Below are 24,691 nucleotides of genomic sequence, written 5' to 3' on the forward strand. Positions count from 1 at the left end.
ACAAACATCTACCACAAATCTCAGCTCTTCATTCACTTGCATTCATTCATCATCTAAATCTTTATTTAGTGGTCTAAAATAGTGTATAAACCTAGTTTTTTTTTTTTTTTCTTTCTATGGTGTGGACTTCTATATAATTTAGTTGTCATCCAATCAATTTCTGCAGTATCATGTTGTTTTATTATATATTTTTATATAAAATGGATCGTTTCGGGTTTTTAAATGGTTCCTGAGGGAGACGGACGAAGCATCACCGGCATTCGCCATTTTGAGGGGCAGGGTGGGCGAGGACCTTATGTTCGGGTAGGGTGGGGGGGAGAGACGGCGGCATGTTGGTAAAATGGCTTCAGAGAGGTGCTGTGCCCTGCATCCTTTCCAAAATATATGTGCCGTCTAAAAATGCTGCGCGCGTTCTCTCTTTCTCTCTCTAGCAACGTGAAGCTATTGTTGTAATTAATTTGGCTCGCATATGGGCGGAACAGCTGTTCCTACTGACTATTTTGTATCAGTCAAAGCGCAGCGAGAGAGATTAAACGTGATGTTTTTGAGTCTGGCGCGGGAACGCTCGTAAAATGCGTTTTGAGAATGTGTTACTACGTCATACGGCAGGGGAACATTTAGAACGCGCAGCGCGCCATTTGTTTTTGTTTTTGGCGCTTTTAGTTACCGGTTTACTAACCCCGTAACATTACGACGAATACCGTCAGTGGTGTTTTTAAAACTACGTTACGCAACATTTCCCTGTTACCCAACCTCAATAAACGCAAATACATTACAGAAAGAAAAAGCCTTTCTTTGACCCCACTTATTCATCACACACTGGTTTCAGTGCGCCAAGCAGGACAATGTCGGACGTTTTAACAGGTAACACCACCCGGAACTTGTATCACTGGCCGGAAACGACCACTGTGAGGCGAACAGAAGTACCCAAAGGAAGACGGGGGCACTAAAAATTGACACGGGGCGGAAAATATTTGGCCGACCATAATCCGCAAAAAAAATTAGCGGAAAACGAACTCGAAAGGCAGTTTCGGTCGAAATTCTAGGACGAGTACGATCTCGCGCGAGGTTGAGCGTTAGCGAGCGCCGCCAGCGGAAATTGGGGTTTGTTTAACGGATCGAAAGCGATGGAGAGGCCTGCGAGAGTGTTTTTCCACGGGATGAGGAAAAATGACCTGCTAACCTGAAATCGGAAACCGCCTTTGTGCACATCTACGCTTTCGGCGCCCTTTTTACCTTTATTATTTTCACGCATTGCTCTTCGAGAGGACTTTCTCCGTTCACGAGCAGGTGGGATAGCAAAGCTTTTGAATGCATTCTGTTGCAATGTGAAAGGGTACGACGTCTTTATTTAGCTAGCTAAGAGGCTAGCAGAGTGAAGTGGGCTTATAGGCTGAATTCATCTGACGGGCTGTCTGCACTCACGGTCACTTTCTTGTTTATGTTTCTGTTTTTCTGTCATGTTGTTAGCCTCTACGCAACGAGTAGCATGCGCGCATTTAGCTAAATTAGTGCGCGATGACGCCAAGTTGTTTGCACGTTTTAAGAGCTCTGATTTCGCTGTGAATTTTTATTTTGAAACTTTTTGCTGTGCCATAGAGGGATGTGATTGAAAAAGGGAATTCGGCTCTCCCCCTCTCCCTCATCCCCCTTCACAGTCCACACCATCCCGGAGAACAATCGGCGCTTTTCTTTCAACCTGCAAAGGCTTCGGTAAGTTTTAACAGTTCTACAGTTGAATTTAGTTGTAGTTGCGTGGATATTTTTCTCCTTTGTCTGTGATGTTGACATTGCAGTTATTTGATTTTCTTTACTGAGCTCTTGATTTTCATGCTTTTTTCCCCCCTCTGTGAATTGCTGGTTATTGATTATCTTTCCATGCATGCCCTCTCATTGGAGTTATTGGTGTTAGAATCACCAGCGTTTTTGTTTCGTTTTAGTAACATTCGAAATTTCTATTTTATTATTATTATTTTTACAAAAAGCGATTTGTTTTTGTCACATTTTAGGACCTGTGAAAACTCGATTGTATTGGAATGCGTGAATGCATGCCTTTTTTATTTTGCATGTTCATTTTTATATACTTTTAATAAATTCATGTATTTGAGTATCTGTGTTTTTCATTATACGTTAAAACATAAAAAAATATATAATTTTAAAATAGATATTAATCTAAAAATCTGTTGCTTAATACAAAAATTGCTGTACGAATATGAATTTGGTCACCTTTGTTTACATTAAGTGAAACAACCATTGTTATTTTTAAGTAGTTTCAGTTCAGTTACTTTTGACTAATATCTGCCCAAATCAAACCTTTATAAGAATTTAATATTGACAGATTATATAGTCTATAAACACGTATTTTGGAATGTGTGGATGAATGTTTTCAGCACTGTTTTGGCTGGTCTGGATTAATTGTGTTTATTGATATACCTGTCTTTAGAAATCAATTCAGTGTAAATTGGGTCACGTTTGACTGTTCAAGTTTGGGTGCTTTTTTTTTTACATGGAGTAAAATAACCAGTGTTCATTTAAGTAGATTTATTAGAGTTACGTTTGACATAATATCTGTCAAAATCAATTTTTAATTAGAATTTCTAATGACCGCTTTTTGGAATGTATGAATGTGGACAGTTAATTTTTTTTTTTTTATATAGTTCTGCTTAGTTTTGCTTAGTTCTTATTTATTTATATTCTGAAGAATACTTAACACGTAGTAGAATACATTTTTTCTTGTGTCGTATCTGACAAAGGGATGCACCGTTCACAATAGTCCTAGATGCAGCTGATAGCCTCATACTGATTTTAACCTGGTATCATGTTATTTGGCTTAACTCTCAGACGTCAGGCATTCTAGTTTGGGTAATCTAGTATTACTATTACTATACTGTAGTGTTGTTGTAATACTATGTTTTGAGTAGTTGTTATCTCCAGTGAAATTTCATGTTATTTAATACGTATTTTGGATATTACAGCAAATCAGAATATACTGTTGTTACATTGCATGTTATATGCTAACATTCCTTCAACTAAATATTAAAGTTATATTTTTATTTTTAGATATGCATGCGCTTGTGACTAATTTGGTGGCATTTTTTTACGCTGACTAAAAAATAGTTGCAGCTCATTTCCTTTTTAAAGCTAAAAGGACTTCTAAGGACTAATTTAGCTTACAGAAGTATAAAATGTATGCTTTTTGTTTACACAGAGTAAAAGAACCTTACAGTAATGTGTGAATGAATTTGAACCGTTTATATGAACAAAGTAGCTTTTTTCTTCAGTTGCAGTGCGCATGTTATCCATGAATAAAGTTTGCATGTCATAGCAGTGCTATTTAGCAACACGGATGGAGTTATTACGCTTATACAGATTTTTTTAAACTTAAAAATTTGTGTTTATGGTTTATTTCTATGCTATTTTATGGTAATTAAAATGTAGAAGTTTTTACCAATACCAGTGAAAATCCCCTACAAAAAATGTAACTACTGAAAAATTAAATTGAACATGCTCCTGTATGCAAGTAGTTCTTAAAGCAAAATCTTAGTGTGTGTGTGTGTGTGTGTGTGTATATATATATATATATATATCTATATATATATATAGTTGTGTTTTATTTATTTATTTAGATGTTTTTTATTACATTTACCATTAGAGTTCTACAATTCTTTAGGATTTTTGTCTGTTATCTTGTTGTGTTTTATGTCTTTTATCTTCATGTTTTTAGGATTTTTTTGTGGTAGAAAGTGATGTTCTATGAATTGTTAGAAAGTTATGCTTTGCATTTGCTTTGAGTCATTTCTTCTCATGTCATGTTTTGTACCAGTCTCTTCATATTCTTTTGAAATATTTGTCCTTTGATTAAAAATCTTCAGACTTTTTTTGATCTCTCTTTTCTCTAAATTAGGACTGACAGGGTGCCCACGGCAGAGAGGAGGAAGAACTACTTGGTCATACCACTGTGCTGTATCTGTGGTCTTCCAGCTGAGGTGTTCTAGACAGAGGTTGGATACACCCTGTGGACTATCTGACCTTTCACCTTTTCACTCCAACTTGGAACAATTGGGAGAAAAATTGTTCAGCAGAATTTTCTCATTACATGAAGACATTACTGAGGAAATCAAAAGTGGGACCATATTATTCAGAAGTTGTCAAAGGAATACACCAATATCAAGAAAGAAAGACATTCCCTCGTTGCTTCAGTTTTAAGTGGCTTTCAACACTAAATGGTTTGCTTTTTAGTGAAACACATTTTGTGAAGCAAATTTTCCTATGATATTAGTAGACATGTTTTTACTGTTTTAACTGTAGATATAGTAATTTTGGAAGACTAATGCAGACCTGTGTTTATTGCATGATATTGTAAACAACCTTTACCTTTTTTTATATTTATAGACGATTATTTAATCCAAGACTTCCAGAGTTTTATCACATGTAGTGGCCTACTACTATAGCCAAAACTCTGTTTGTTTGGGATGGACGGTCATAACATCAGACAAATTACTCCCACACAGGCATTTTCTTTGTAAAAACTGGAGCTGCTAGCAGATTGCTTTAAAGCTTTATATTGATTATTAGTGGCCCTAGTGCCAGATATTTTTTTCTGTACATCTTTTAGGTTAGATTACATTGTCCACTTTACTGCAGTAACAAGTGAACAGGGACAAAGAAATCCTAGGAACACCCCTCAACAGTGAGAGGGAGATGTTCCAGTTTGGAAAGTACCCTATGGACATTTTAGAAATGCTCAGTGGACACCAGGCTCACCAGTTCAAAGGACTGGGGCTGGAAAGACAACTGCAGCACCAACAACAGGTCCAACTTCAGCACCAGCAGCAGCTTCAACAGCAGCAGCAACAACAAAGCGAGGCATCTGGTGGCCTCCTGTCTGGTCTTGGCCTCGGTTCCCTTCAAGGATCTAGAAGTAATGCATTTGCGGATTCTTCATCCTTATTTGCCAAAATGAGTGCACCCCCTCCACCCCTTCCACAACAAACTCAATCCTCATCATCACAAAGCACACGTAAATCAAGCAAGATGAGCAGCAGCAGCGGGAGTGGCAGTTCCGCCTCTGGCTATCCACAATTCCTACGCACATTTCACCCTGCTGAGGCTGCTCTTGCACAGGAGCAGCTTCACTCAGGAATGGGGCGTTTCGATTTTGCAGGGGGAAGTACTGGAGGGGGATCTGGGGTAATTGGAGGAGTTGTAACCTCAGCACCACCACCACCACCCTTGCACCCTGGGCTCTCTGTTCCTCAGCCATCTCCTGGGCCATCCTCATCATCGCCCTCCCCTTCAAGTTCAACCACCACTTCTAATAATCCCCCCAGCAGTAGCAGCTCAGTGGCTGGATTAGTCGGAGCCCAGTCTGATGCAAGAAGTTTACACCAGCAGTTTAGTTGCATGCTCGCTGCAAACCAATACCTGTTTTCTGGAGTGCCCACAAACGCCAGTTTAGAACAATTTCTAGTTCAGCAGGGTCCCCATAATCATCTCGGCCTTGCGGATTCGAATACAGGCCTTGCTCCTCCTCCAGCCCTCCATCCTTCCCATGCCCATGGCCATCCAACTCCTCAGCCCCAGCAACAGCAGCAGCAGCTTCCACCTCATGCGTTGTCCCACCCTCACAGCCATGCGCATCCACACCACCCTCTACACCCTGCCCCCCAACCTTCACCTCTTGGTGGTTTTGATTTCCAAGGTATCCCTGTTCTTTCATCTAATCAGCTGGCTTCTCTAATGCAACAAGAAGCAGGCCTGCCTTTGCCACTTCCACTCCATCTCTCCGTACCAAAAGATGATGGGAAAGGAGATAGTGGATCTGGGGGTGGAGGAAGTGGAGGTAGTGGCAGCAGGAGAAAGAAAGCCATGGCTGGCTACCTGCCCCAGAGGAAGACAGATAATAACAGTAGTAGCAGTACAAGCAGTGCTAACTGCCATGCCAGCTCTGGGGCACATGGTCATGATGGGTCCTCTGGTCTTGTGGGAGGAGGTGGAGGGGTTGGTATGAGGGGTCTTGGTGGTGACCCCTCCTCCATCCTCTCCTCGTCAACACCGTCCTCCTCTTCTTCAACTGTCTCCTCCTCTTCTTCCTCTGCCCCATCTTCAAATTCTGCTTCTGTGCTCGTATCAAACATCTCTCAAAACCCCAAACCTGAAAATCAGCAACCAATGACTCCCAATATAACACAGCCAGAGCAAGAGCCTCTCTTTCATTGTGGAGAGTGTGGCAAGTCTTTTACCCACCTCCCAAGCCTTCGCCGACACATACGCTGCCATGAGGAAGATGGTGGTGGTCCCAACAGCAGCACAAACGCAAACCCAAGTCATCAGCATCAGTCAGATCTCCCCCACTCAACACAAGATGGAATTTCACAAAATGCTCACCATCAGCATGAGAACACAGACCCTATGTCTTCCGCTTGCTCAAGTCCAGATAAGTCATACTGTTGCAATGAATGTGGAAAGGGGTTCAAGAAGAGAGGGCACCTGCTTCAGCATGGCATTATCCACTCTGGAGCTCGTCCATACGCCTGCTCTGTCTGTGAGCGTTCATTTAACCGCAGAGAGTCTCTCACTCGACATGAGAAAATTCACGAAGAGAAGCCCTACCGCTGCCCTGCTTGTGGCCGCTGCTTTAGAGAGAGCACTTCTTTGCTTAACCATGCTGCATCAGGTAATTGTGGCAAGCCAGGGAGGAGATCTAGAAGCAGCGATGGTAGCTCAATAAGTTCAGTAGAGGGCAAGGTTGAAAATGACTTTGCAGGTGGACAAATGGATGACACAAAAGAATTGGTATTTTGCAAAAACGAGGATAGCACAGCAGCAATGTCTTGCGACAGTCTGTATTCACAGGGTAGAAATGTTAATCAAAATCCTGTAGGAAAAACTGAAGAGAAGTATAATCCAGAGTATTCAAGAGATCCTTACCAAACGTCCTACAGAGTCGAAGATTATCGTCGTCAACAGGCCAACCCACCATCCTACTCTGGAGACACCTGTAACAACAGCATGTCGAGTCCGGCCCTCAGAAAAGCTCCTTTAGCCCCCACCCTTCATCCACACCCTCAAAATCAGCAGCACCATCACCAACCGCAGTCTCATCTGCCTCTCTCCTCTCTTTTGGATGACTCTGAGGATGAAGTCACCAGTAGTGCCATGTCTGCCATTGCTGCAGCTGCCGCCGCCTCTGTCTTGCCTGCTGAGATGAACAATACAGGGGGGCGAGAGGAACGGAGAGACATTATCGGAGGTCTGCTAGGAGGGCTTGGTTTCGGGTCTATGGGTGCCTCTTCATCTACATCCGCAGGAAATGGTGGGAATGAAGAATGCCTGAGTGGTTCAATGATACCTTTATCTCACCCCACCCAACAGCAGCAGCCTAACTCACAGAATGCCAACAATCCTAATGCCAAACCCAAGCGGCCACGCAAGCCCAGACAGAAAAGAGAGCCGAGACCTGGTGGGGCTCCAGGAGAAGGAGTGAAACGTCGTAGAAGCAATGGTGCTGCTGGAGATGGTTCTGAAAGGCCTTATTTATGCACTGTTTGTGGGCGGGGCTTTAGCAGACGCGAAACCTTGCGTCGGCACGAACGCGTGCACACAGGGGAAAAGCCGTTTCATTGTGACATCTGTGGTAAAGACTTCCGGGAGCCGTTTCACCTTACCAAACATCAGACTGTTCACTCGGGGGAGAAGAACTACAAATGTACCCTTTGTGGAAAAGATTTTGGATATGCACAGAGTCTGAAAAGGCATGAAAAACTGCATCTACGGGGAGATTTCAAGCCGAGGCGGAGTAAAACCAAATCTGCTACAAATCAAGGGGCACCTGCTAATCAAGATCAACCCGATCAAACCAATCAGACCAACCCTGGCGCTTATTACTCCTATTCTCAGGATAAAGTTCAAGGATCTAACGCTAGCACAAGCAACCAACCCCCTCCTAAGCTATATACATGTGAGATTTGCTGGAAATCTTTCCGCCATCACTTCCACTTGACAGCCCATCACCAAGCCATTCACGAACACGGAGGGGAGAAACTGTTTTCATGTGAAGTGTGCGGTAAGGCATTTTCCTACTCCAACAGTCTGACCAGACATAGATTATCTCAACATGGTTTGACTCGTACTGGGCCAACGACGCAACCAACGGGAAGTGAATCTATTGGAACTGCCCCATCTGTCTCCGAGAGCGAGGCTGCAACCAATGCACTCCTTCATATAACACCCGAAAGTGGAAGTCACGGAGTACAACAGCCCCATTCAACCATCGCTCTCACACAGCATCCTCAGCCTGCTGGCTATTCTCCGCTCTTTTACACTCCAGAATCAGGACATCACAGTTCAAATGTGACTTCACACCCCCAACATCTGCACTACTCAAACCCCCCTATGGCCCCCCTCCAGATTCAGCAACAAATCGGTGGGAAGCAGTTAATTTATCCAGGGGTTCCAGGTAACACTGTTCATTCCACTCCACCTCATATCCACATTTCACCACCCCAGCACTCTCAACACCACCAGCAACAGCACCCCTTTTCCATGCAGTCTCAACATCTACAGCAAAGCCCTCAGGCCCAGGGAGATGTCACCCAGAGGAAGAAGAAAAAAAAAAAGAAAAAATATAAACTGGCTAGTAGCATGCAGATGATGGCTGGATTCAGTGCTTACGAAATTGCCAGGAGGCATATGTATTTAAAACGAAAGAAGTGCAGGCTTCAGCAGCAGCTAAAGAGGAAGAAGTGGATAGCTCAGCTGAAATGGGCCAAGTTTACTGGAGGAGGGCTTGGTTTAAATGTAGGTGGAGGCACATGGCGTGTGGGGCGGTTAAGGTTTAGAGGCCTGCGGTCTCTCATCGTTCCCTTAAAGTCATACTCTTGCCCTGTCTGTCCCTTTACCACTTTCTCAAGCCGCATAACTCTTTCAGTGCACCGTGTGATCAGGCATCCACCAAGAAAACACGGCCGTCAGACTCGCCTGCGCTGCATAGTCTGTGGAAAACGTTCTCGAAGGCTACTGACAGCTCTCCGTCATCGGGCCCACCACCTGTCCCAAGGAGCATTTTCTTGCTCTCAATGTCCCTCTCGATTCTGGAACAGCACCCTCCTGCAGCGCCACAAATTTGCTTGTCGGCGTGTCAGTAGAGGAATCAAAATGTCAATAAAGGGGACTAATGTTCAGAAGGCAGAGGACCAGACTGAAAGATCAACAGTTGTGACAGGTTACAGGCACTAGGTAAACTGACATCTTAAAAAGCAGAAGGCCTTAAAAACAGATGTTTTCAAGGCAAGGATCACGTGAAAGTAGGCATAAAGGACTTTGGTGGAAAGCGCCACACATTCAACTCCTTAACCATGGTCAGACTGTAACCAAGGGAGTGCCTCATAAAAATAAAAGAGTCTGTTGATGTGAAAACAAGCCTGTACCTAAAGAACCATCCATTATCGACATGGATCTCTTAACACGGTTTCTCCAAAGGGGAAGAATATTCTAGATTATGGAACTGTTTTTTGGTAGCACCTTTGTTGTAATGGTAGCATCTCTATCCTCTACAAATGCATTCATTATGTATTTTCGTAACTTTATTTGTGCTGCAATGATGGATGCATACCAGTGAAAGTGAACTAATTTGAACAGTAACAATCTATTCTCTAAACTAGTTTCCCCCCCCAGTACTCAGAGCTTAACGGTATAGCCTTTGTTTACTCTCAATTATACGTAACTTTTTTTTCTTTTCTTTTTTTTCTTTTTTTTTTGTTCATTGAGGTGTTGTGTTATGTCCACCCCCAGCCCCCCCCCTTTTGCTGTCTTCATGTTAAAATGCAAATGTTTGACCTGGAACTGAAAGTTACTGGTTTTGGGAGGAGAATCAAGTACATAGCGTGTGTATTCCCTATGAACAACCTCAATTATGACACTCCATGTTGAATTGAACAGTGTCTCAAAGAGGACTCGCTGCAGTAAAACTGTCAAAACGTGCAAAATATTCTGCAGAGCTGATGCAGAGGGGACAGAATGGTGTTGCTAATGCCACGTTCCTGTGTTTAATGTCATCTGTTTTTTAAGAAATATGTAAAGAAACCTTTGCAGGTGTTTCTATGGCAAGTGTTAATGTCTTTGGTTGTGAGATTGGCTAGAGGGAGCGAGGAATAGCCAGTCTGTACTGTACAATGCGTATTATATTTTATTATGTAACAGTTGTGTTCTTTCTTTTTTTTTTTATTATTCAAAGTATACGTTTTTTTTTATTTTGTTTTTTTTTTTTTAATCATTTTTACTATTTTAGGGGTGGGTGGGTTTGTGGCAGGGTCTGTCATTGTAAGATGTGGGGAATATATGTATCGGTGTGATTTTTGTTCCCTGCCCCTTTGATCTGTTTAACCCAAACCACAGTTTAGCCCAGCTTTCCCAACACTATTGTATTCATTCTCAATACTTTACTTAGCTCTACTGTCCCAATGTTTTCCTCTCAGTAAACTAAAATACAAAATATAAATACTAAACAACTGTTTTCTTTTTCTGAGTCAACAGAAATGTTGAGTCTCTCAGAAAGCAAATAAAAAGATAGAAAATGTACGGTCTTCGTTCGGAGTGTTTCTTCTGAATGTTTATGGGAAGCAGAGCTTTGCCTCTTCGTGACGGTGAGCAGATTGGGTTAATTGGTTATTTATGGCATGAAAGTTAAATGATTTATAAACATCAAATGAGAGGATACGACCAGGTGTTACGCACCTGGTGCCATGGTGCCTAGTTCTGCTGGATGTGGCTGTTTACAGCTCACATGTGTTGGCACATGCCCTATGCAGTGCCATACACTATTAGAGGTGGAGGGAAGAATGCCCTTAAGGGTACTTTGGTTTGGTGTGTCAGAGGAACACAACCGTCTGTTCACTTAGTTTCTCTCTCGGGTGTCTCCAAGCAAAAGTTTAATGAGTTCAATACAGGACATCATCTCACATGACCTTAATTGAAATCAACATGATTCTGCGAGTTGCAAGCGATGCCCACTAGGTGGCAGTAATGTTCTCTGTGTGGCAGATGCCTCGGAAATCAAATCGGCTCGATTTGCTTTGCTTTGCGAGGCTTGTGCAGGGCATGCTGCTGAAAAGAATCATGCAAGATACCGACCATTCAGTCCCTCCCCCCCACTCCAGGATCTCCTATATAATAATTTGTCTCCAAATCTGTTACGTTGTGTTAATATTTTCCGAACGCGAGTATAAGAAATGTTTTGGAACTGTTCTCCCTAACCGGGATTACCTGAAATTTCAGGAGCAGTGCATTTTACATTAATACAAAAGACCGGTGCTTGCCTTGTAAACAGAATCGAAATATTGTGTTGAGAATAACTAGAATAACTATAGCGTCCGCTATAGACATTTCAATGCCTTTCAGAAATATTCTACGAGGCCTGAAAGTTTCGAAATTCTATCATATTTCTAGGTTCTCCTTTGAAGGAACAAAAGCCGCCGAAAATCACTTGTGAAATATGTCGGGGCTTCGCGCATGCATATAAGTTACCATTTAGTTTATCAGGCGGATCAAAAGGCATATTATCGTAATTTTACACGCTTTAAATCGGCTGTGTGGTCAGATCTGCAGCCTGTGCAGAAGAATCCCCGCGGACGGAACCTTATTCGTGTTTGTTTTCATTTTTAAACACGCAAAGGCAGATTCCATTTGATCTCTGCGTCTGACAAGAGTTGCCGGCACTAATCCACAAAGATCTCACCAAGCCGCCTTTGCATGTTGTTTTACTCCCATCTCACGCGGCACTAGCATGGGGAGAACTCTGGGAGGAGCGACTGACCTAGTTTTGTCCAATCGGATCTGGCGAAGGGCAGATACTGACCTACTTTAGACCAATCGCGTGAAGGAGAGGCCGCCGGTAGGTAGCGATCGCGCGTGCCTGAGCCATGTGCTTGCTACGAGGTCTAGTGCTGGCCTTAAGGTACTGTGGAAATACATTTGTGTCGGCCAAACCGACATGCTCACGTTTTTTGACTTATTGCAGCCAATGACAGCTAGCAACAAATTAGAGAATGAATGAATATGATGGTTAGAAAAAGCAGTCGGGGTTTCAACTTAGATGGACGAGACGAATGTTATTGCGATTCCCATAACAGTCATTTGCATCTACTGATTTCGGTCGTGTTTACATTGAAGACACGTTACCACTGTATACTTTTCATTGCAAGATCTTGCAAGGCAGCTTCTTTAGGTAAACGACATGACGCTGTGTGAAAGTTACAAATGCGATTCTTGCATGCGCATCTGTTACGCAGAGCGTCGATTCAAAGTCCGAATTAAAAGTCATTTTGGCATTTTTAGGGGGTCTATGAAAACTCCTTCGTATGATTAAGACTGTTTAGAGGGGGGACAAAGCAAAGCAATGAGCGAATAAAGCATTTCAAGTCACGAAATCAAGATTTTTGTTGAGAATGCCGCAAAACATTCTTCAGTAAAGCCTATATAAATAACGAAGAGTGCATTTATGACAACCGTGCGCTTTTTGTCGTTGACACGCACATGTGTTATATCGAGCTCTGTCCTTTGTCCCGCTGTTTGGATGCATGTAGCCTCCCGTTCGAATTAGTTCGATCCACGAAAATGTAACGGCACAGAAGAGGTTAGTGGAAACAGGGGTGGTCTGATATTAATATGTAAACAGGGGCGCTTTTGTATTGGCCAGAGCGGCTCGTTTATCATATTGTGGGCGTCGATCGAGGAGGTGTGTATAATGAATAATAAATAGCCCCGCCCTTCAGCGCCGTTCCCCCGTGAGAGGTGATGTCACGAGCGCTGCCCGTGTACGTTCCAGCTGACTCTTGCTACGATACGGAGCGCTCGCTTTACCGAGTGCCCGGAGAAAGAAAGAAAGAGAGAGAGAAAGAAAGAAAGAGGTTGCAGAGGTTAGCTACAAAAATAACGAGAGAGAGAGAGAGCAACAAAGAGGGTAGAGGAATAATAACAGCCATCAGTCTTGACCGTCACCGCTCACGTTTAATTTGTTTATTATATTCCGAAGAGGGGAACCGTCTTTTTATTTGCAGACGGAGTTTTTTTTTCTCCCCCAGCTCTCTGTTCATTCGATTCTGTTTGATTTTATAGTTTACTCGCAGTTTCCTGCCGACTGTGTGGGACTCAATCGTATCTCTGCCTCCATGGACGCCCGTCTAATCCAACTCATTCGTTTTTTCGGGGAATATTTCTGTCCTGGCCGCGAGGAGCACCAGTTAAACGCGATGACACACGTCAACAAATGAGCGGCGACCCCACGGAAGGTTTACTGAACGCCAAACAATCGGCACAATCTTCTTTAAAGGGAGCCAGTGCGCTCGAAGAGGATGAAGTACAACTCCGGCATCTTTCTCACTTGAGCGGACCCTACAGAACGCCAGTTCGCTTCAGGTTCCTAATGGGAACGCGTTAGGGCTTTGAATTCGAATTTAAATGCTCATGAACTTCCATACGCGCGCCGCTACCCGAGGTTCGTTCGACTGCCAAACTCTGTGTTTTTGTACGTTTCTACTTTTGATTGGAACACTTGATTCAGTCAACCAGCTCAACTGTCCAGTGATCTGAAAAGTTATTAACTGGTTAAACCTGGACTAGGTGTTACACCGAGGAATGTCCAGGCCAATTTCTCAGCTATTGCCACCTGACCTTCCAGCAGGGACCAGTCCACAGCTCGGTCCTGCTAACCCTGCAGGTACCACCACAAATGGCCACCTGAATAATTCCATGGCCAGTCTAAAATCCCTTCTTCAGCTGCCTATTAAAGGGGACCAGAGAGGGAAAGACTGCTGTGCAGAGATGAAAGGTGACTCTCTCTCTCTCTCTCTCTCTCTCTCTCTCTCTCTCTCTCTCTCTCTCTCTCTCTCTCTCCTTCTCTCATCCACTAATCTACTCTTACAGTCTCTTAAATAGTGTCTCTGTTAATATAATATGCTATCCACATAATATTTTTAGCTTATAGTGTAGTTAAATCACAAGTGGAGAGCAGCAGTATAACTTTTGCTGCCTCGCAATCTACCTCAGTTCTGTGCAACCAGGAAACATCTTCTATTCTTCACCCAGTCGGGCTGTTTCCTCGACTCCACGGTTAAATCGTTGACAAATGATGTGAATTGACGGGGTTCTCTATAAATTAAAGAAATTAAGGGCCTCTCCCCTCTCTTAAAGGGATTTCTGAAGCTCCCATGGCTGCCATTAAAGGGATGCCATCCTAAAATGCATTGAGGTGTTGTCTTAATACGGATGTACACATTACTATTTGCTCAGACGCGCACTCTCGTGGATAATACTCGCCACTGCAGGTTTAGAAAGGTTAAAAGTAATCAGTAAGAGGAGGATGCACACTCTTGACAGCACTTTTACCAAAAGGCCAGTGTTCAACCGTCGAAACATCTTTAAATGCGTTACGTTATTGGTAAATCTTTCCAGTGTAATGACACCTTCACCGCTGCGGTTTGTCAAAAAAACCCGCACTCCATCCATATCGTTTTTTTTTTCCGTTTGTTACCGTTGTTTCCCCTCTTCCAGTTTATTGGTAGCTACCCCTTGAACGTTCCTCCGCTTCCCATTTGTCGGAGCACTGTTGTTGTAGAGTGAAACACAGCTTTTTCCAAGCTATCACTATGCAGCGCATATTCCCCAGCTCGGTCTTCAAAAGCCCCCGTGCTGAAGATGACAGCTCAGTTCCCTGCTTCCCTCAGAAGCACTCATGCAGCACTCTCATTTGCCAGCCAGATCCAACACCCCCACCACACACACACACACATATCTCTCATCTCTCCATCTGAGCGACGGGCAGAGAGAAAGAGACTTCCATCTTGGCCCGTGGCATTCCAGCCGTGTACATGGCATTGTGTGTTTCTAAGCCCATTGCAGCTGTGATACCGCAGCAGTTCAAGGGTCGTGCACTCACGAGATTTGTTTATTCGTTAAGCACACTGTACGCCTTTACGCATGGGCGGCGTGTTTATTTGTGGAAGTACGTTTGGATGCACCAGGATTAAAACTGATAAGCATCCTATTAAAATTATATACTGTATTATCTACATAAACAGAAGGAAAGCACTAAAGAGGCAAACATTTTAAATGCCACAAGTGAATTCCAGCACCCGAACATTGTAATGTACAATGCGTTAAAGGGACATTCATCTTGAGATTTGATTAAGATTACATTTAACAGCATTATTAAATTATTAGTATTTTAAAGGTGGACTTTTAGATAGTGGCAAAGATAATCTAAATGTAAAAATAACAGACATTAGCATGCATAATTAAGTACTCCATTATATCCAGCGGTGTTGCTATCTAATGCTAAAACTTAATAAAAATGACTAAAATAAACTAAAAATATATATGGGTAGTATTGGTTAAATGTTACAAATTAAAATAACAACACTTAACACTGAACTAAAACCTTCTTCATGCTATTTGAAGCTCTATGAACAAAGATACTTTTTCTCACGCTATTTGTGTTAAGGTTTTTTTTCTACATTTTTGCCATGTCACACCATAGGACACAGTCCAGTTTTTATTTGACAACTACCCATTTATATTTAAAAGCAATAAATATTTGGATTAAAACACAACAATCCCACACCAATAAAAGCTAATAAATGCTAAAATCATAAATTGACTAATTACTGTTAGTAGTAAAACTGTGTGTAGTTAATATAAAATACTTTTAGCTGTTTTTGTTGAGGTTTCCCAAAGTATGTCCATAATCAATCGACTAAACGGTGTTTTTGTCTTATCCTTGACCGCTACAGAATGCCTACATTTATATTCTAATTATTCTTCCGCAAAACACATGCAGTTTTATTTATTAACCACTAGAGCTCCAAAAGTTGCATAGGGTGCATAGTGTACACATCCTCAATCTTGACTCGTACTAAGTTGATATACTGATATATATAAATGCGTCCCTTGAAATTTTAATTTGCCCAAATTTTTGTACTACGGTCAATTAAATATTTTTTTTGTGTGTGGTTAAATCCAGAATATTGCAGATTTTCTTTCCGTGACATGTATGCAAATGTATTCACCTTGAAATAAAAAAAGTGAACATATTTGATGCATTATTGTTCTTTTTTGCCACTCTCAGATAAAGACAAACCCCTGGACTCCGATGAGGATTCATTGGGTGGAGTTGGGGGCATGAACGGTGGGAACGGCTCCCTGCGTTCCACTAACCAGTCCGCCTTCCTCGGCCCATTGCTATGGGAGCGTACATTGCCGTGTGATGGCGGCCTGTTCCAGCTACAGTACATGGACCTGGAGGAGTTCTTGACAGAGAATGGGATGGGGTGTATGCCGTCAGGAAACACCTGCAGTACGGCTGCTCAGGTCCCTTCCCAAAGCACGCAATCGGCCGTACCAAGTCAGAGTTCCCAGTGCCCACCTTCTTCCTCTCCGCCCTGCTCTTCCTCTGCATCCTCCATCTCTTCCCTCTCCTCATCATCTTCATCATCTTCTTTGCTGGGTCTGGACGTGCCGCAGGGCCCTGGACTGCTCGGAGGTCCGGAGTGTCTGCATGGTAAGAACCCTTTTCATTCAGTTTTGTGAGGAATCATAATGGCTTGCTGATGGTTTAGTCGCCCCACAATGTGTTTTTAATAGTTGCATATCACACATTGGATATTGTTTTTCTGTATGACAACACTATTTTGTTTTCACCGCTTTTTTTGGTGTATTTTTGTGTGCGCATTGGTGTGAACATGAGCAGGACAGTCTCAGCGACTTGTGTAGACTGCAGTGAGGCATGATGGGATGTCTAAAACTGTTGGCCTCTGATGCCCAGGGCAGTGCAGCCTTTGAAGCTTTAAGGGCACAGCTGTGTGTGTGTACTAGTGTGTGTAGAGTGGAAATGCTTCTTTACAGCATAATCATCAGAGCAAATAATAACCTCATGTAATATTTGGGAAAGCACCAAATTTAGCTTTGTCAAGCAAAAGATAGCCTACCTAACAACCTGATGGCATTATTGATTGCACATTCTTTATATTTGATATTAGTTTTGGACATTGTAAATGAAACTAATATAAAATATAAATTATTGTACAGTAATCTGCACTGTATTTACTAAAAGATCCATTAGAATTTTCAAAATGCTGCACAGAAAGAGGGAGAGAGAGGACCGCTGGAGATGTGGGTGCATTTCTATTGCATGTTTTGAAATCTCTCTCTCTCTCTCTCTCTCTCTCTCTCCCCCTCCTGCTCTCTCACACGTTGGGGCCATGTGCAGTAGACTTGTCACGTGCTGATGCAGAGAGCAATGGAGAGAGAGACTGAGGGGAAAGAACAGACAGGGGAGGAGAGGGAGGGGTAAGAGGCATAGAAAGAGAAAGCTAAAAAGATAGAAGTTTTAACAGATATGTATTCCTATGTCTGGTATTTCCTTTTTTTTCTTGGTAAAAGAAATGTTTGTCTGTTCTTAGATGTCTGATACAGATCAAGCTGTGTGTGCTGCGTAGTGATATGTGTGGCACAATAATGTGGTTATAATTGTACAGTTATACAGTTAAAAAGTACATTAACTTGAGTGTATAGAACAATATATATATATATATATATATATATATATATATATATATATATATATATATATATATATATATATATATATATATATATAGACAGATATGTTGCATTTGGTTTGTCTGTATAAAATGATAAAACAATATATAGAATGATAAAAAGAGTGATAGAGACAGACAGAAAGAAAGGCAGATAGATAGATAGATAGACAGAAAGGCAGATAGATATATATAGATAGATAGATAGATAGATAGATAGATAGATAGATAGATAGATGGATAGATATAGACAGCCACAGACAGATAGATAGAGACAGATAGATAGAGACAGACAGATAGATAGATAGATAGATAGATAGATAGATAGGTAGATAGATAGATAGACAGACAGATAGATAAATAGATAGATAGACAGACAGAGAGATGGGCTTGTCTTTGTATGGTAATATAAACACTGTATGTCATTGTGTGTTTGTATAGCTTGTACTATGTGAATTGTGCACACAGCTGTGTCTCTTGTTTATGTCTCCTCCCGCATAGAAAGGAAGAGGCCCAAAGGACAGCTGGTCTCGTACATGCTCATGGGAAAAAACACTTTTTTTTCCTTGATAGTTTTGAGATAGACGAGGATTAGTACAGGAACTGAACAATACGTCAGTTTGGTGGGAGCACGCTTTACGTAACGGTCTTCCTGTATCACTTTGTGTTGGTCTTTGTGCGTTGTCTTAATGAATGAAAAACAAATCTTTGGCAGGCCTCCTGAGTGCTCAGGCTTAGGAGCTCATTATTAAATTACAAAGAATTTGATTATGTTTACATGAGCAAATTGGGCTTTCGAGAGCTGTTTTAAGGCTGAAGCCGGATTGTTCTGTTGTTGAAATAAACAGAATTATCTTATTTCAACATTTACAAGCGATGTTTAAAGGTGCACACAACAGCAAATGCTTACTCGCGTATAATTAGCTCTTAATTATATGTGTACATCCCAAAATACATTATATCTGTGCAGGAAGTTACTCTGGAACAATTTAAAGCAGCCGCTCAGAACCTCTAAAGCAGAAACCGTCATTACAGCTAATGTATCATAATTAAAGTCAAGTGCTCGCCTTCCAATCGTAGCGCTATCAGCTGCTCTAAAAGCATATTTCACACTAAAAAGAGGAAGAATATACGAGAAGTGAGCAACGTAAAGTGCTGGAAAGCGAGGCCCAATGAATTTAAACGAACAAAATGCAAGTGTTTTCAGGGTCAGTTTTATGGTGTTTCTCTGGATGTTTATAACATGAATTGAAACTGCAGGTTGGCTTGTCCACCTTGCCTGCCAGCTGCTGAATTTGGCAAGTGTCCACATTGGCTTTTGGCGCAACCTTGTGGCTAAAGCGAGCCATCGCATCCAGCCAGGGAACGTACACTCGTATTGTTCGTAATCCTCTTTGCTCTTAGCCCAGACGTGTGGTGTTTTCATCTGTCTGGTAACATGTGGTTTGCGACATGTGAGAGGCTATTTGTTCCCGACACTTCTTTTCTTTCTCAACAGGGGCTCAAACCGTACCACCTGACCCTTCTCCGAGCCCGTCCTGCCCACCCCCGCCGGTGGTGCCTCCCACCAATGCGGCCGATGTCATGGTGAACTTTGATCCCGACCCCGCTGACCTGGCCCTGTCCAGTGTGCCAGGCCAGGAGGCGTTCGACCCGCGCAGGCATCGCTTCACAGAAGAAGAGCTCAAGCCTCAGCCCATGATCAAGAAGGCACGCAAAATGCTGGTGCCAGACGATCAGAAGGTACTACAGATAATTCGATTTTTAGAGATTGTTTGGCAAATGTCTTATCGTGCTGCTATAAATAATCAATTAAATAAACCAATAAGAATTAAATATTATAATAATTTATAAAGCTTAATATGCAATTTTAATTAACATCCAAAGAGTCCATTTGATAAAAAAAAAGAAAACATCAACTGTATTGTTATTAATATTGTAACTGTATGGTTTAGTGCACCAGTGACAAATTTTTTAATTATCAAATTACAAATTTTTGGTTTGGACAATAAAGCTAATGAGTGTAAAATTGATGAAAATTAGCATTGCACAAATATCTATCTATCTATCTATCTATCTATCTCTCTCTCTCTCTCTCTCTCTATATATATATATATATATATATATATAAATATATATAAATTATATTGCCTAATAAGCATATATGGTGCATGTATCATGTATCTATAATTCTCCATTTTTTCCCTCCAAAGGATGACAAGTACTGGAGCCGACGCTTCAAAAACAACGAAGCAGCAAAGCGTTCTCGCGATGCCCGCCGACTAAAGGAGAACCAGATTTCAGTCCGAGCGGCGTTCCTGGAGCGGGAGAACGCCGCCCTTCGCCAAGAAGTCGCTGATATGCGAAAAGAGCTGGGCCGCTGTCGCAACATCATCAGCAAATACGAGACCCGCCACGGAGACCTATGAAGAAGAAAAAGGAGGAACGGAAGGAAGAGAAAGACACAATTACTGATTTTGAAATGGCGTTTCAAGGGCTGTTCAACTCATCGCGGAAAGGCATTTTCTCGTAGCGTTTGCTTCAAATAAGCACTACGATGTACTCTGTTCGCCGATTTACGTTTCTTTCCATACCTGCAGGGATCGGTCGAATTAGCCGGCGTGGTGCTTGGTTGAAACAAATACTCGAAAATAGTGGTTCGAAGTTGAACAACCCCCAACGCGAGAGATGTGCACAAGGTCTACCTGTACTGTAAGCACAAGTGCATTTCATAAGCATCGGCTCCTCTGCTACGATACACCCCAAACCTCGACCGAGGATGTGCAATCCGGTCTCATAAATACTCACGGATCATAAAGGCAGACCGTTTATTATGTCACGTAGCCCTTGTGAACATCCTCTTTCTATACGGGATGATTTTCTCAGAGAGAGAACTATACAGGAGGCGGCAGAGATGTAATTTTTTTCTATGACAAAAAAAAACAAAACACATTGTATATTTTTGAACTGTTAGGGTCAGCTATAATAGAGCAGATGAAGAGGCGGAGGAGGAAGGCGGACGGCGGGGAGAGTGCGAAAGAGATTTTGACATAGGAAAACTGTATATTTTTATACTTGCGGAAGCAGGCAGGCGATGAGATTTTGGAAATAATCTTTTTTGTATATTTTATATATGGGTGGGAGGGCGCGGGGAGCTGGACCGAAAGAGGGCTATATGAAGAAAAAGTCAGGATCGTTATCATTAAATGATATAATTTCAACATCAGGAGCAGTCAGGCCGGTCAGGGAGAACAAGGCTAAAGGGACGAACGTCAATAAGAGTTACGAAAAGAAGCGGAGCTGATGAGAAACGAAAAATAACTGTATAGTTTCAAATTTTCATCATGGATTTGTTCAAGCACTTATTTAATTCCTTTTCTTAAAATTCAGTGTGTGTGTTTGTTTTATCCTGAGGTGAGAGAGAGAGACGGAGAAAGAGAGAGAGAGAGAAAGATGGCGTTACATCCTGTCATTATGTCTCTGGGAGTCGTGAAATGTGTACAAGATTTTTCTGTGTATATATTTAAATGTCAAAATAGACACGCACTCACACACACACTCTTTTGAACACAAACTGGACGTGGGTTTTCATGGCCAGTATGTTTTATATATATATATATATATATATATGCACAGACAGACTCTTTGAAGACGTGAACCACAGAACTGTTAAACACAGCAATATCCTTTCTCTCTCTTTCTCTGTTCCTCGAGCTTTTGACGTCGTGATCGGTGCTGGTTTGGCATTTCTCACCCAGGTCGAGTCGGCAGCAAGTGGGTTTGCATGCTGGCGCATGCTTGCGTATTTTTTTCCGCCGCAGGAAAAAACACTCTTCGTGTTTACGACCGTCATTTTATATGGTGCTCACCCAGTCTCTTGACCCAGACGCACATAACCCAACAGTTATAACCTGTTTGCCTATAACCTTTGCTCTCTTATGATTTCTTATGATTATTGATCATTGTATGAGGGATCGTATACATATATATATACATAGACCTACACAAGTATATCTATACATTTCCTCAAAATTAAACCCCCCCCACCCCACCCCCCCAAAAAACATGCACCCTAATACTACTGTACCATACAAAGTACAATATTATATTATATATTAAATATTAAACTATTCTCTCACTAGATATATGTGTGTACATGAGTATATGCTTGAATATGTGACTATAGATGTAATTTGCATAACTTGAATATATAAATGTAGTATCTTTCCGATAAAAAAGACAGATCTGATTTCTTATGCGTTTTCTCAGGTGTCTGGGATGACTATAAAAAAAACACGCCACGCTGATCAGCGATACTGTGGCTTTTTCTTGCTCGATTGTTGTCCGATTTTTTCGAAAAGCCAGCTAACGGTGGCTGTATGATTCCACGGAAACTAATAGTGCACTACCAACTATTTTTGGAAGAAGATTCTGTTAAAAAAAAGAAAAGGACAAAAAAACAACAACAACAACAACAAAAAAAAACAGTGCTGGATATATAACTTTATTACTTTACAGATAGGAATTTAATGTCTTTTCATTTTGAACCTTGTTGCTCTATTATTACGATTGCTTGCATTATCATTGCTGTTGTTATGATTATAATTCTCACGTTTCTTTTCAGCGTTTTCAACTTACTTTTTGAAGGAAATGTATTGCTCTCTTACCTCCCTTGTAACTGCAAGACCATCTTGAATTACTCAGTTGAGCCCGTTCACTGTTTTGGAACCATCCACCGAGACTGTGCAAGGCCTCAAGTGCAATGGGGGGGCCGTAATCTTGTCCTTGTGTGTATGAATTTGATATAACCTGAAACAAACAAATAGTAGACTGACTGTTCCTTTCTCTTGACAGAACTTCTTCTTCTACCACCTTTGACTCGCTACTTTTTGATGCCATGTCAAAGACGTACAGTTTGTTTAAAAGAAGCTTAAAGCAAGTGAAGGTTGAATCCTTAAAGAGCTTAAAAACTTTTGACAGTGCTATTTTTCTATGTAACTGTGTGCACATACTCTTTCATGGGCATTGGTAGCCCGTCGTTGCTTTTGTGGTGACGGCGCGCTGCTAAATGTTATTGCGGGTATTGTATTCATCATTTTATCCCTTTTTCCACATGTGGATTATGAACAGCTCCCTGTCTGTGACTGTTATGAACTATGAATCTCATGAGTGCACCACTACCAAACATCACTTGGTAATGTCTACTGTTCCTGCCTATAGGGATGCTGGGAAATGTGGTCTGGCTTTTTTCCCCCTCTCAAAACACCAATAAATAATTACCCCTGTTCACTGACAATGAATCCCTTGTGCTGTGAATACCGATTTATTTCAGAATTGATGGTTGAAAGCAAAGTCGTTTGTAAATAGGCCTATTTGAACGAATGCCTTGGAATCTGATCAGAAGCTGATTTGTTATAAACCACTGGTAGACCAGAACATTATGCCAAACTCTGACTCACAATCTGAACGGTGATAGAAGTAAGATAGCAGCTCAGCCCTTGCTTGTGCGTTTTGTTTACTCGCTGCTATTGTCAGTTTCTAAGCTAATTGAATAAAGGTTAATAGCAGCTGTGTCACACACCCACCCCATCAGCCAACTATACAAACCAGTTTCAGGCATGCAAAAAGCTCTTTTTAGCCTGCTTGCATGCCATCTGTTTGGTCTTGCGCGTCGAATGCTTGCGTCAGTACACGGCTATTATGCTCCCGAGTCTTCTCATAGATGTATCTTATACTGTAGGTGAAGCGGTTCCGCTAAAAAGCGTTCCCAAACGTCACGTAAAGCGTGACCTTTCTCATTCTTCATCTCTGAGAAGCATTCAAATATAGCATCCATTCTCTCAAATGGCCTTCAGCAGACTGCAGATGAAAAGCTTGAAATTGCTGAGTGAAATGCCTTCGCTTATTGAAAAAAAAGCTCAAGGTGGCTCTAGTTATGTCTAATTTTGATTAAGGTATGGGTATGTTTGAAAAACGATGCCTTCGTGTCAATTCTATAGGTGTATTGACAACAGTCTAGACTTTGCACTGGATCGCAGGCTTGAGTCAAGGTTTATTATTGCGGCTCTCTCCTGCAGCATTGGACTGCACAAAATGTCGTTTCTCCGGTGTGAACATTTAGCATAAGACAGGCGACGTTAAACAGTAAATGGAAATAGAAAAATAAAAAGAACATTAACAGGAGTGGGCAACAATAAATGGGACATTAATATGAAATGTAGTGCTCGGTATAGTGCATTACCGCGGTGTTGAAGGGAGAATTATTACACTGAGGTCAGTACTGTAATTTCATACACATATGCAGGTCTTTCAGTGCCTAGTAGACTTTTCAGGTGGGAGGTTGGGGGAGGCGATGAGTCAGTGCTATTGAGCAGCTAGATGGTTTGAGGAAAAAGCCTTTCGTTGGATCTGGTGGTTGTAGTGTTATACGGATAAAAATGAGTGTTTTGGTAGGCTAACATTAGATGACTAAAAATAGTAAACGGAGACCAGCTCTTGCTGGTCTGCCAAGGGGTTGCGTAGTGGTCAGCTCGCGCTGTATTTGCCAAGAGGCCGGGGGCCGTAGTTGTCAGCTTGTTATATATGCACCAGCAGCCCTGCTGCTCATCTTATTTTGGCAGTCTCCAGCCTCAGGCCTGAGGCTTTAGAGGGCCCTGACAGTCTGAGGCCCTGAGGCTCAAGGTCCATGAAACGGGCCTGGCCTCACATGCTTCATAACATGCCAAAAGCCTTTATGTTTGATTACAATGATATGCCAGAACAGGCTTGTGTTTACAGGTTTCTGCTTACCTGTAGGTGGTAGTGAAGCTGCAGGCCTCTTGTGTTGAGGTTCTGAATCATCTCATCGAATGAAAGATGTAGATTGTTCTCCATTAACGAGGGGATGTATAAATTAAGTTCATTTCAGGTGTTCACAATCCTTGAAAAAGACCTACACCTACATTCTTCAAAACGTATTCTGCTGTGTTCCACAGAAGAGAAAAAGGGGTAAGTAAATGATGGCAGATTTTGGGTGAATCCTTCTGTTCAGATTACATGTTTAATAACATTTGAAACCTATAAAAAACGGGACTGAACAACGTTCGTGCGGTGCAACGGGA

At 41.9% G+C, this 24,691-nt stretch overlaps 2 protein-coding genes across 2 annotated transcripts; both read left to right on the forward strand.

The window, feature by feature from the left end:
• Positions 1-883: 883 nt before the first annotated feature.
• Positions 884-10,578, forward strand: znf865 (zinc finger protein 865). The gene is made up of 3 exons (XM_043217589.1): positions 884-1,290; positions 1,600-1,713; positions 3,905-10,578. The coding sequence occupies exon 3, from the start codon at positions 4,702-4,704 to the stop codon at positions 9,235-9,237; it is 4,536 nt and encodes a 1,511-aa protein (XP_043073524.1). The 5' UTR covers positions 884-1,290; positions 1,600-1,713; positions 3,905-4,701; the 3' UTR covers positions 9,238-10,578.
• Positions 10,579-12,805: 2,227 nt separating this feature from the next.
• dbpa (D site albumin promoter binding protein a) lies at positions 12,806-22,891 on the forward strand. Its single transcript, XM_043218222.1, has 4 exons — positions 12,806-13,825; positions 16,121-16,552; positions 19,090-19,334; positions 19,805-22,891. Exons 1-4 carry the CDS (start codon positions 13,633-13,635, stop codon positions 20,018-20,020), a joined length of 1,086 nt encoding a protein of 361 aa, XP_043074157.1. The 5' UTR covers positions 12,806-13,632; the 3' UTR covers positions 20,021-22,891.
• Positions 22,892-24,691: the final 1,800 nt, after the last annotated feature.

This window comes from Puntigrus tetrazona, chromosome 19, assembly GCF_018831695.1.
Source record: "Puntigrus tetrazona isolate hp1 chromosome 19, ASM1883169v1, whole genome shotgun sequence".
Taxonomy (NCBI): Eukaryota; Metazoa; Chordata; class Actinopteri; order Cypriniformes; family Cyprinidae; genus Puntigrus; species Puntigrus tetrazona.